This window comes from Thunnus thynnus, chromosome 5 (genome assembly GCF_963924715.1).
Source record: "Thunnus thynnus chromosome 5, fThuThy2.1, whole genome shotgun sequence".
NCBI lineage: Eukaryota > Metazoa > Chordata > Actinopteri > Scombriformes > Scombridae > Thunnus > Thunnus thynnus.
The window spans coordinates 1,101,952-1,114,697 of record NC_089521.1 but is presented as its reverse complement, the minus strand read 5'-3'; the positions used below and the strand labels follow the sequence as shown (position 1 = coordinate 1,114,697).

The 12,746-nt window shown below is 40.6% G+C and overlaps 1 protein-coding gene across 6 annotated transcripts in view; it reads left to right on the top strand.

Moving 5' to 3' along the window:
* The window catches only part of akap13 (A-kinase anchoring protein 13), a 166,450-nt gene that overhangs the window by 76,733 nt on the left and 76,971 nt on the right, over positions 1-12,746 (top strand). For all 6 annotated transcript variants that reach the window (XM_067588653.1, XM_067588652.1, XM_067588654.1 and 3 more), the window contains exons 10-11: positions 281-3,595; positions 9,328-9,398. In XM_067588653.1, the coding sequence (XP_067444754.1) occupies positions 281-3,595; positions 9,328-9,398 (3,386 nt within the window). The remainder of the gene's footprint in view (positions 1-280; positions 3,596-9,327; positions 9,399-12,746) is intronic.

Genomic DNA, 12,746 nt, shown 5'->3' with positions numbered 1-12,746 from the left:
TTATCACCCAGATGATCTATTGTAAACATCCATCACAGTATATGAACCGTCACCCTGCTTTTATGATATATAAACTGCACTAACTTTCAGTTTGACCTCCAAATAAAGTGGCTCAGATAATGTGGATAAACTGTTGCTTGTTTAAAACCTGTCTAATCTGACTGTTAGTATTTCTTGACCTGTTGAACTTCGTTGTACTGTAGCGATGTTGCAGTGTTTCCAGATCTCAGCTGTTAACTTGTTGAGTTGCAATCCTTAATCTAATTCTGTCTCCGCTCAGTAACCATGGGCCAGGAACAATCCCAGGATCCCCAAGAAAGCCAGCCAGACCTAGGGGACCCGAGTCAACCTGACTCTACACACAAGAGTCCTCAGCCTGGCAGGAGGACTAGCCCCAGGTCCCTGGACACACAAAGAAAGCCCCACAGAGTGCTGTGGCGGGATGGAGGCCAGACTGGGAGCAGAATGGAATCACCTCCACACAGACCAGAAATGGTTGCAAACACTGTATGGTATCAGGATGAAAACTCAGACCAGGGTGCCAATGAAGACTCAAATATAAAGGCGGTGAACTCCCTGTCAGTTTGGTATGATGCTGACACAGTGGATCAGAGAAAGACTGAACAGCTGGAGCAAGGAACAAGAGAGCAGAAAGAATGCGATTTAAGCTCGGCCCAAGCTTCTGGTCTTAGCGCTCCACAGCTGTTAGAACAGGGTCTTAGTTCTCGTCAACTGTCTGCAGCTCTTAGTCAGCCACATGCTGTTGGAACACAGCCAGTACTGTCACATGGGCCTGGAGCACAAAGACGGGAAGTACACGGATCACAGCAAGAGGAGGAAGTTGCGGCAGAGTGGAAGGAGCGAGGCAGAGAGAAGGTCAGTAACAGAGAGACAACATACATCAGAAAGAGCTCTGAAACAGTAGAGCTTGAAGAGGGAGGAGAGGAGAAGCCGGAGAGTGAGGAGATTGGAGCAAAGGGCCGAAAAAAAAGGAGGAAGAAGAGGGGGAAGAGAGGAGGCACAGAGGCCAAGCTTAGCTCCAGCTCCAGTATAGAGTCTCAGAGCCAGATAGAGGTACAGGCACAGAGAGAACAAGTAACAAATCTGAATACTCAGTCAGACACAGTGTCAGAAGCCAAGGATATAACAGGAAGGGCAGACGTCCAGTCTCCCAGGACTCCTGAGCCAACCCGGAGAGAGGAAGCTGACAAGGACGCCATGCATCTACCCAGCCAGACAGAGGGCCAGACCAGGGGCACTCATGGACCTGACTGTGTTACAAATTCAGAATCCAGTTATACTACTTCAGGATTTAGCTCAACAGAGCTTGAACAAACAGAACTGACTGATGGTCCAGCTTCACGGGAATTATCAGAGGAGGACAGCGCAAACCTTCTTGGACCTGATGACCTTAACCCAGATTCTAGGGTCACGGCTTCAGAACTGAATGAAATGGACAGAAAGACAGAAATTGTGGAAACCGTGTACCCAATGAGGACTGAATTATTAGACCCTGCAGAAATTAAATTAAAGGGTCTTACCAGTCCGGACCAACAAACAATGGATAATGTGGAATCAAAGACATTATCAGCTGAAAATGAGGATTTTACCGTTGCTGGTAAAGCTGTAGCATCTGTGAACTGGACAGGTTTGGTGAAATCCAACTGTCCAGAGGAACTTCCTGTCAAACATTCAGATCCCACAGAATTCACAGAGGACTCATTTCTTGTGGAATTTCCTGAACAGAATACACAGCATGTACAATCTGTGGACTCCAACAAAGCAGTACAACCTGTGGATCCCAACGGAAAGCCCACAGAATGTATGGAATCTGAACAACCTACAGAAGCTGTGGGACAAACACACCTTGTGGGAGCTCGGAGTCTGCCATTTGAAGGCACAGCGGATGTTTCACCACTTCAAATACGGGAAGGAAGTGCTGAGACAACTATGAGGGAATATTTAGAGCATTGTTTTGCCTCAGAGATGCTGAGAGATCAGCAGCACAAAAAGGAAAAGAAAAAAGAGTTGTGGGTGGATGATGAGGAAGTGGGTAAGGAAAGAAAGAGAAATGACAACGAGATGGTGCATGGAACTGAGTTATTTTCCATACATGAAGGGAAAAAGGTGGAGGGTGAGGAGTTTCCTTCCATAGACAGAGAGAAGGAACAGCAGAAGTACAATGAAGACCTGGTCGCCACAGCAGTAGCAGTGGTTACAGTAGCTATAGCATCAGCTTTGGCTAGCATAGAAGTGAACCAACAGTTAGCAGACAATCAGTCAGAGATTAAGGAGTCTGCTAGCAAAGCAGCAGCTAATGATCCACCATTACCACTGGATGCTAATGCACCAACTGATAATGATAATACTTTCAACATTATTCAATCCACACAAATGACTGCACAGCTGATTAACAAAGACAAAGATAACTGCCAACTGTTAGCTGACTCACATACAGCTGAGACTGTGAGCCAACATTTACTCATTAAACCTACTGTTAGCTCTGAAGAGCAGGCTAATACTAGACGGCCCACAGATTCACATTCCGTAGAGTTACAGAGTCAAACTGAAACAGAACACCCACAAACACCACAGCTAGGTAGCAATGAACACGCTAACCCTGACCTGTCAACACTTGCAGAAACTTCTAGTTTACCACAACTTGACAAACAGGAAATTCAAACAGAAACTAAAAAAAACAAATTCTTAACATGTTCGCTAAGTGACCTACCCGAAGAAGACAGTCTATTGGAAGTTAATATAAAATCTTTGCCAGAAGCTAATGAGATGATTATAACTGAGGTAGACAGCCGAGGTCATATGCTGACAGGAATCCAGCTGCAACAAAAGAGCCAGCTCCCTTGTCCTGTTATAGACACAGGACAACATCCAGAGGCTTCTGCCATATCCTGCCTTGATTCTGAGGAGAATCCCAAACTAGGAGAGCATAGCGAGCCACAAGATCAGTCACTTTGTAGGAAAGAGAGTGAGATACAAGCAGAGAGTGAGTTAGAGTCACATTTTCAAAAGAATGAGGGACATGATAAGAATGATAGTTACCCTATAGCATCTGTAACTGCTGAGAATGAGGTAGGCGGTCAGGTACAAAGGGACAGTTCAGACAAGTCAAAGGCAGGGCATAGTGAGAGTGAGAGATGTGAAAACAGTTTTACAGACATGCAGGCGAAAAAGTGCAAAAGTATTCAGCATCTGGATGGGCAGGTTCACACACCATATGAACGGGAGATTCCCACTTTGCCGCTTTCAACACTCCCTGTTACCCCTCGAGACTCGGCTCCCGTGGCTGATTCCAGTTCAGAGGAACTTACTCCCCCTGTGAATCTGGAAACAGGCAAATTCCAGTCATCCCATTCATTACTGGACATGAAGCTTGATGCAGGCAGTGGCTCGTTCCAGTGCAAAGATCATAAGTCTGGTGCTATGGATAATAAGGATAGCATGTTCAAAGACCTGGATAAAGACTCAGACACTCTGGATACAGTGGATGGATGGAAGGAAAGAGAAAGGAATAACATGAAAAGGGATGAGGAAACAAAGAAAGAGATGGTCACTGCAGCAGACACATCCCAGACAGGTAAATAACTTAATAATACACTTTCATTAATCAGCCCTACACACTATGTTTTTCTGTCTCTAAACACATCAAATGGCCATCTTCACACATCAACAGTCTAGCTTACCTTCAGTAAAATCTTACATTAGTGATGTTTTAAACACTATTCAATTCACTTTCACAAATCAACAGGACACTAAAATATGATGTTACATTTGAATGATAAAAGCTGCATAATAATGACCGACTGCTGTTGTATCACATCTGAACTTAACCTGCGTAGGCTTATGTTAACATTAGCTTCAAAGACAGGGTGAGCCTTGAATCTCTGCTGTCCAAATTCAGAACTTTTAACATGATAAGTAACAATGATACAACAAACTTTATTGGAAGTCAGCAGTTCACTGCCCACCAGCTGTCTGTCATTCACTCATCACCTCCCCAGCCAGCTGCTAGCTACCAGTCTGAATATGATGTGATGCGATCAGCTACATTGTTCGTCTAGAGAAAGATTGATCACTCTGTTAGCAAAGAGAGAGTCTATTATCTGTCTTTTCAAACATTAAAACCTTCTTTGGCTGAGTAAAAATAGTAAAAACACCTGCTTGTAGAGAGTGCATTAACCTGGAAAAGGTCAAGAGTGGAATTTGTTATTTGGCTAACTCATGGAATTAATGTCAAAATTTGCAGATGGTACTTGTCATGTCAGCGGTCATTGACTGGAATATTCACCACAACTTGTTAGGACTCTAATGATATAAGTTTCTCTTGCATTTTGAAAATGGCCCTCATTCAAATAATGATTCTGACAGTCCTAATCTTTCCTATCTCATTGATCTTTGTTGGGTCATTTTGCTAAGGTCAGGGCTGTGAGTCATGTATTTTGTGTTTGACATTTAGTGACTCATTTATTTCACCCTCCATTTTTAACAGTGTTAGATAGTAGCTTTGTTTTCAGAGTGAATAGGGGGAAGCCAAGAGACACAGTGGAAAAATGTTTGCGTTTGTGTGTGTGTGTGTGTGTGTGTGTGTGCGTGCGTGTGCGTGCTCGTGTGTGTGTGAGAGAGAGAGAGAGAGACAGTTGTTGATGTTGCTCCAGTGTTTGTATGGGGCAATGGGGCATGGTATCCAGGCAACCTCATGATGTCATCAAGACTTAACAGTGGACAGCGAAACTAGAGGTAGTCTGAGAAATGGTTGTGGTGTGTGTATGTGTGTCAGTGTGTGGATGTGTTTTGTGTGTGTGGAGTGTTACCCACTATGACCAACTAGTAAACTAAAACTGCAAGAAAATAAAATGAATACTTTGTGTGTGTGTGTGTGTGTGTGTGTGTGTGTGTGTGTGTGTGTGTGTGTGTGTGTGTGTAATTAATACCCGGACAGTGATGCATAGCTACATCATCATCTTCTAATACTGTAGTGGTGACGCAGTGACTGACCTGCTGTGTGTATGTTTGTGTGTGTGTGTGTATGTGTGCGCACTCTTTCCCTTATTTGTCTGTCACCCCCTCCTGTACGGACGGTGCTGTGCTTCAGTGGTTAGCACTGATGCCTCACTGCAACGAGGTCCTGTGGTTGAGCCAATCTGACCCTGTCTTCATTACTGTTAATCTTGTCAATAACATATGTCATTTTTATTGAGGTACAAGTTATTGTACTTGTCACACCATCTCTACTACATACAAACTGTGATATCGAGATTGCAGTTCAGACTAGTAAATAATGCTATTGTTACAGGTAGAGCACACTGGTAGTTTAGATCCCTTTTAAGACATGGAATATGTAACATTTCTGGCTTCATCCATCTGTTAAAGTATTGGCTTTTGTCATTCAGACAGAGATGACTTCTATGTTCATGTTCCTTTCAACTTCTTTCTGACATGACAGGACATTTACAGGAAGAGACAATGCTTGATGATATTTGGCACCTGGTGCACCAGTCCTTTCATAGTCTGCATCACTGATGGATTTTAAAACTTATTTAGTCGTCCACTCTCCTCTCAGTGAATCCACTGATACATTTTCTCCTTGCGTTTCTCGTGCAAGTGTGACCACTGGACCATTTGTGTTTATTTGCCCCAAACAGCCAAAATAACAACTGTACATTAACTGCAAGCTAGCTAGCAACGGACACACCAACTGTGTCTGTTGGAGTGTTTCTGGGTGTTTTTTTTTTTTTAGCTCAAACTCTGACTGAACTCAGAACTCAACAGAAACTGTGATTCTTTCTGTTATTTTCCTACAGTCTCTGTTCTTTTCCCCCTCTACTCTCTGTACATTTATGAAGTACATCCATAAAGCCTCGTGATACACAAGCGATTTTTCGCTCAAGTTTAATTTTCAACTCGCACAGACGCATATTTGTGCCAGTTTGCGCCACCTTGGGCAAATTTGCATTTTTCCTATCTTTCCTTTCTGTTGTATTTTTGCATACACTTTGTATGTAATTGTGCCATGTCTAAAATTCACTTTGCCTTCTGTTCAAGTCCAAAATGTTGTGTAAAAGCCATATCATAATAATGCAGAATTACCTTTTAATCCCATAAACATATTTGAATATGCCTATGTTAACCTATGTTGTGTTACACTGCTGCACAACCAGTTACCCCTTGGGGACAAATGACGTGATTGATTGATTGATCAGTTGATCGACTGATCAATTGATTCAACCTGTCCTTATCTGCAATGGCAGTGTAAATGTAGCTGAAATACTAATAAGTCGTAGAATTTAGTTTGTAGGGAAAACTCTCTCTATTGAATTGAACCACAGCTTTCTTGGAAGTGGTCAGAGATCGTAATTTTTTAGTCATTTGGTAACATTCAAGACCTGAAGTCATTGTTTCCACCTGTTGAAATGAACCATACTAAAGGAGGAAACAGTGCAGTCTTCAAATGAAGGTTCTCCTAGACAAGGTTGATGGATTTGACTAAACAATCCCCACTCAGGTTCCACTTTCTAGCTCTTTTCTGAGACTTCAACCGTATCTTATGGTCATCATCAGTGGATGGAGTTTGCTCAGATGTCATGGAGATGGATCTGTTGACATGTGAGCTCAGTAGCTGTTACGATTTCGTCCATGGGACTTTTTGGACTTTCCATCCCTGTTTGCTTATAAGTTAAACATGAAAGTTCATTCTTGACCTCAGAAATCATAATTTAACAAAACACTTACTCACTTACTGGTCAGGAAAAAGCTAGTAAGCAGACCGTGAGTTGGATTATTTTGTCAAATTTCTATTACCAAGTTCACAAGTTACTAATGGGCAGATGGACATGAAGAATTAGATATGTCATACAAAACTGTTCTGCCATCTGAATCTCTACTAGTGGCCAAAACAGTTCATTCAAATAGAAAGCAGTAGTGCTGCAGTGTTGGTGCTGGTGAAGATGACACCAGAGATACCATGATTACATCATAGACCAGGATTAAGGGAGTTCTTTTCAGGTTTATCAACCGAATGAATCTGATGCTCACTGTAGTCAAAACCACTGCAGTGAGCAGAGAATAGATACCAAGGCAGGTTACAATTACAATAAATCAACAGCCAGCCAGAGTGGCAGCCCTGAATGTTCAGAATGTTCCAGCATTTTTTCCAGGCTAGAAGCCTGGGTCAGGTTGAAGCTTTCCACTTTACCCCCTAATTATTATAACCCGAAACTCTACTGACTCATCTAAGAGTACTAGGGCTGTCTCCGACTCAGATAGGACTCGGAAGGAGTATATAATATACTTAGAAATCAGCAGGCCAACCGTGCAGCAGCTTCCTGTCAGTATCTACATTATATCTCTTCAACCACAGCACTGCTGTGCACATTAAAGGGTTTTGACTGAACTCACAGCCAAAGACACAATCAACAACATTACATACATAAGTAAAGCAAGAAGATGACACAACAGGTCTTTTGTCTAATGTCTGTTGTCTACAAATTTGCCTTGCTGTGCCTTTCTTGATACTACACTGTTCTGGATGGTGCTTCCAATTCTTCAAGCACCTTTAAAGCAGCACTGTGCAGGCGTCTAATGTCACCTGGCATGTAATAAGCCAGTTATCACATCACCTCCTTCCATAAAGGCAGGAACCATAGACTATATATAAAGATGGACGTAGCAAGCTGTGACATCACCTGTTGGTTTTCAGTGGAGCCAATTTGAAGCCCAGAGTTGCAGCGCCATCTTTTTTCTTTTTGGAGCCAGAACCTTCCAAATAAGGAGTGCAGGGTGTAGCCTTTCACGCTCTGGAAACACACCTATCTAAATTATGCTAACATGGCAGGTATCATAATTAAGTAACATCTAACTTACCAAAATATTGGAACAAAAATCTGATTCAGTGCGAGTCCCTGAGAGCAGCAGCTGTCAATCACAGCTGTCAATCAATGCCCACACGGTTGACATTAAAGCTACTATCAGTCTTCAAATCTTATTGACGGAAAAATGCATTACTTGAAAATGTTTTCAGTACTTTTGTATGCCAATAAACAGCCCTGACATATTTAGCTATCCCTTGTCACATGACTGTGGAAACCTATGTGATATGAGAACTGAGCGCACACACTATGTGCGATTGTGCAATGTGCACACACTTCCGCATCAAACCTGTGAGAGAACGGCAAAAAGGAAACATAGCATGGTGTGGTGCTACTTTTCACCTGTAGATAAAAATACAGCACTATTTGTTGCCAGAGTGCCACACAGCAGCAGCGCAAGTAACCTCTTCAAACGTTTAAAAACAACACACCCTGAAAGTTAAAAGGAGGCTGAACAAAACAAGAAGAGGCCCATACATCCAAGTCTCCTGCACCACCCTCTGTCTGACAAAAGACGTTGCAGGAGTGTTTTCAGATAAGCAAAGCATATTAATAGTTATTACCTCTGCCAAAGAAGTGGTGGAGGTTATGTTTTTAGTATTAAACAAATTAAATAGTATCTAAGTAAAATCAATAAGATTTGTGCAAATGTGCACTTTGTATATTGTTGTTTTTAATTTATTTTATTCATATCAATGCTATAATTATTTATTTATTTTATTATTATGTAATCATAGTACTGTACTTCTGTAAAATACAGGACATTTGTGTTACACTTAATAGCACAAACATTTTTATTTAATTGCTTTCGTAATAAATTTGTTATTAAAGGCTGGTATATGTCATGTGATTTGATTTTAAGTGTAAAGATCTTTTTTTATGACCATTATTTTGAAAAGTCACATACCTATTTAAGAAATTATCAGTATCTGTATCATCGAATTAAAAAAAGTTTGGTATCACCCATCCCTAAGCAACACTGCTTGTAATTGTGTGATTGCTGCAAACAGTCATTTTTGATATGAGTTTTAGGAACAGATTTGATTGCACCTTGTCTTCAATAAGGGGCGGTTGTGGCTCAGGAGGTAGAGCAGGTCGTCCACCAATCAGAAGATCGGCGGTTCAATTCCCGGCTCCTCTAGTCCGTATGTCGATGTGTCCTTGGGCAAGATACTTGGACCAAATTGCTCCTGATGGCTGTGCCATCAGTGTGTGAATGTGTGTGAATGATTAGATTTCCTCTGATGGGCAGGTTGGGTATGAATGAGTGAATGTGATTCTTGGTGTAAAAAGTGTTTTGAGTGGTTGGAAGACTAGAAAGTCTTATACTATACTATACAAGTACAGTCCATTTACCATAACATGGATGACAAAGTTACTGACAAACACATATTGTTATACTTCTTATAATCTGATTAAGTAATGTTCTCTGTCCTCTCCACAGAAACATTCCCAGCAGCAAAAGAAGAGCCTCAACAGACCAGGAACGATTCAGACAGCATACACACTCTGCACGTGAGTTTCTGTTCAGGGTAACGTGTGTTAGACGTTCTGTATGTCTTAGACTACAAACCACTAGAACACAATAATACAGTATTCACAGTATGAAGACAGATTTATGGTCAAAATATTTCCTGATGTGTGAAATTCCTGTTTGAAATTGTTCTGTCCAATAGTCTTCATTCCATGGAGTGTGAACACAGTTAACACAGAGCGTTTAGAAAACAGATGTTCATATGCAGTTTGAAACACAAGGCCATTTTCTTATCATACAAATATACTTGATCCATTCAGAGTTGAACTAAAGCTGTTAGACCTGCAGGGATTTTCTCATCAGTTGATTGGTGTGTCCAGGCAAGCCCTTCAGTAATTTACTAGTGACATTGAAAGTAATTTAAACATAATATATAATTCCATAAGTAACATTTGTTGATATCACATTGGCTTGTCTACAGGTAAAGGTAAGGATCATGTTTTTATTGGGCAGGTTATCTTGTACAACAGATCTGCCTCTGTGGATTTTTGGCTTTTTATATCTGAAGATCTCACCACACTTGAATAAAAAATAGTGTATCTGTTAATGTACAGTGTTAAATGAAATCAAACAGTGTGGTGTATGATATAATATTATCTATAATTGTAAAAGAATAACTACCTATTGACCACATGTCATGGTAGATGTGGTGGTAAACTCAGGAAAAGCTAATAAGTGGACGTTTGAGTTGAGATTATGTTGTTTTGTGATCTTATGACCTTTCTCCAGTTGCTGCTTTCAAGTCTCATTTATCTGTTGTGTGGTTATCCCTCCACTGTGCTACCTGTGGACATAACTAAGTATCTCACTCTAGGGAGTACACCAACAGTGTTAAATGTTCTCCCTCCTCATTTGTTTTTTGGAAAAGTGAACTTTTGGCACAATAAAACATCGCTCACAGAGTAGTCTAGGTGGGTAACGAATCAGGCTGCAGTGCAAACCTATGGAAATTTGCCTGAAGATAAGATTCCAGATAAGAGCACTAGCTATATGCCAAACTTGTAGGTCACATGATTCTGCCTGCAAACTCGAGATGATCAATCAATCAATCAATTTCTTTATTTGTCCCAAAGGGGCAGTTAGTTGTGCAGCTTGAACATGAGTTAGCTGTACTCTCCGAGACTTTCGAGGTTAAAACCAGGCCAGGCCAAGCAAAGATCACAGATATAACCATATAAATCCTTTTCCGATGTCTGCTTGTGACGCAGTAGCTTGTCTCCCGGACCAGCAGGGTCACATGTAGAGATATGGGAACCTTAGGGCCTGGACCTTACTGTGAATATATTTGTATGTGTGTGGGGGCAGGATTACCTCACCACGTTGTGTTTTGGCTGAGTTGCATGATGTAATGTCAGAGACCGAGAGGGGAGGAAGTGTAAATAAACAGGAAAATGCAGTAGAGATGACAGAAGATGATAATATATTACTTTATTCACCTAGATAAAAATATTCTATTCAGAATGTTCTTCATTAAAGGTAAATGCCAAAATCATTTAAAAGAGTAAATGCACAAAGTTTGGCATTAACATCAAAGAAGTTACAGTATGAGAAATTAATTAAACTAAAGATAGCACATCAAAACAAAACAGCTTGATCCAGATGTATAATTCACTTGTTAATAGACAGATAATTTAAGGTGTAATAATTCTGTATCTGCCGATATTTAGAAATGTGCATATCAACACATAATATAACATATTTCACATACTTTATTTAAAAATATTATTACTTAATGTTACATATCTAAAGCGTCTTAACATCCACTCTTTTTTTTTTTTTTTGAATTTTCACCGAAGTTATAACTTACAATTATAACAGATAACTGTAAGTCCAAAAATGCATGTATTAACTAGGACATGCTTTATGCCAGAACTATGCAAGTCACCACATACCTTCCACATCTTGTCAACCACACCTATATTAAGTTCCAGACCTTTAGGCCTAACCTTAGCGGAGCGAGTTTCTAGTTTGCGGTGCCACTGGTGTCCCCGAACCTCTCCAAAACTTCTCCAAGTGGCCAAATTGTGCCAATTGCTTTTACTCATTACTGTGTGATGCTAAGCTGCTTACAACTGGATTAAGTGGGTCGCCGGCAACCCAGTGGATGTTAAGAGGTTAAAAGCCTTTAGTATTTGAAATGATCCCAAACACAGATCTTGTGTTGAGAGACTTGGCGCTTAAATGTAGCACCCATTACTTTATTTCAAATTGAATGTGCTGAAGCACAGAGCTTGAAGAACAAAACCTGAGTAACTGTCCAGATACTTTCTGTCTGGACTGTAAGTGTGAAAGCCTTTACAAAGTCTACAGCAGTGAGAAGTGAACCTCTAACCATAACACTGTTGCTCCACTCACCTTCTCTCATTATCACTGCAGCATGTGTTTTCTGTGTATATGAGAGGTGAGTGTCTGTCCTTTGCTGCCTCCCTGTGGTCACAGCAGGTATAACTACTTCCAGATGTCATTCTCTTTCTTGCTCAATCCATGTTGGAATCTTTCTCTCCTTTTCTCTCTCTCCCTCTCTCTCTGCATCACAGCTGGATGGTGTACAGCTGTTGCCATGGTTATTGCTGTGTTTATGTGCTGCTGATTGGTTACAGATGGATTTGATTGTTTCCACTTATTGGCTGTAAGTTGCAGCTCTATTCTAGTTAGTGAGTAACAGTGTTTTACACTTCTACTTACTGAGAACGAATTTCATCAACTGAAGAATCAGCAGCCTGTACACACTGAACACACACGTGACTGGACTGCATTACTGACAGGCCTTTTGTAGGCAGATACCAGACATTCTGTTGTCAAGCTGCTAATAGCCCAACATTCTTTGCCAATTTTCCTGAACATTTTTATAGCCTCGCTTATTCTTCTTCTTATTGTTGTTGTTGTTGTTGTTACTGTCAAAGAAGAAGAGGTATGTGACAACCATAACTTACTTCTTTAATAATAATAATAATAATAATAATAATAATAATAATAATAATAATAATAATAAACAACTTTCTTTGTATAGCAATATTCATGCATAAAATGCAGTACAGAGTGCTCAGAATAAAAGCAGATAGCAACAATAAAACAAACAAACAAACAAAAAAAAAAAAAACCCATCAGATTAAAATTTAAAGCTTCAGCAGAAAGCAATGGTGAAAAGATGTGTCTTAAGATTTCATTTGAAAGTGTCAACAGATTTAGAGCTCCTCAAATCCTCAGGCAGACTGTTTCAGAGATTTGGGGCATAATTAACAAAGACTGCCTCTCCCTGTCTTTTGGTTCTGCCCTCAGGAACAGTCAAAAGATCAGAGCCAGAGGATCTAAACCATGTCAGCTAGATA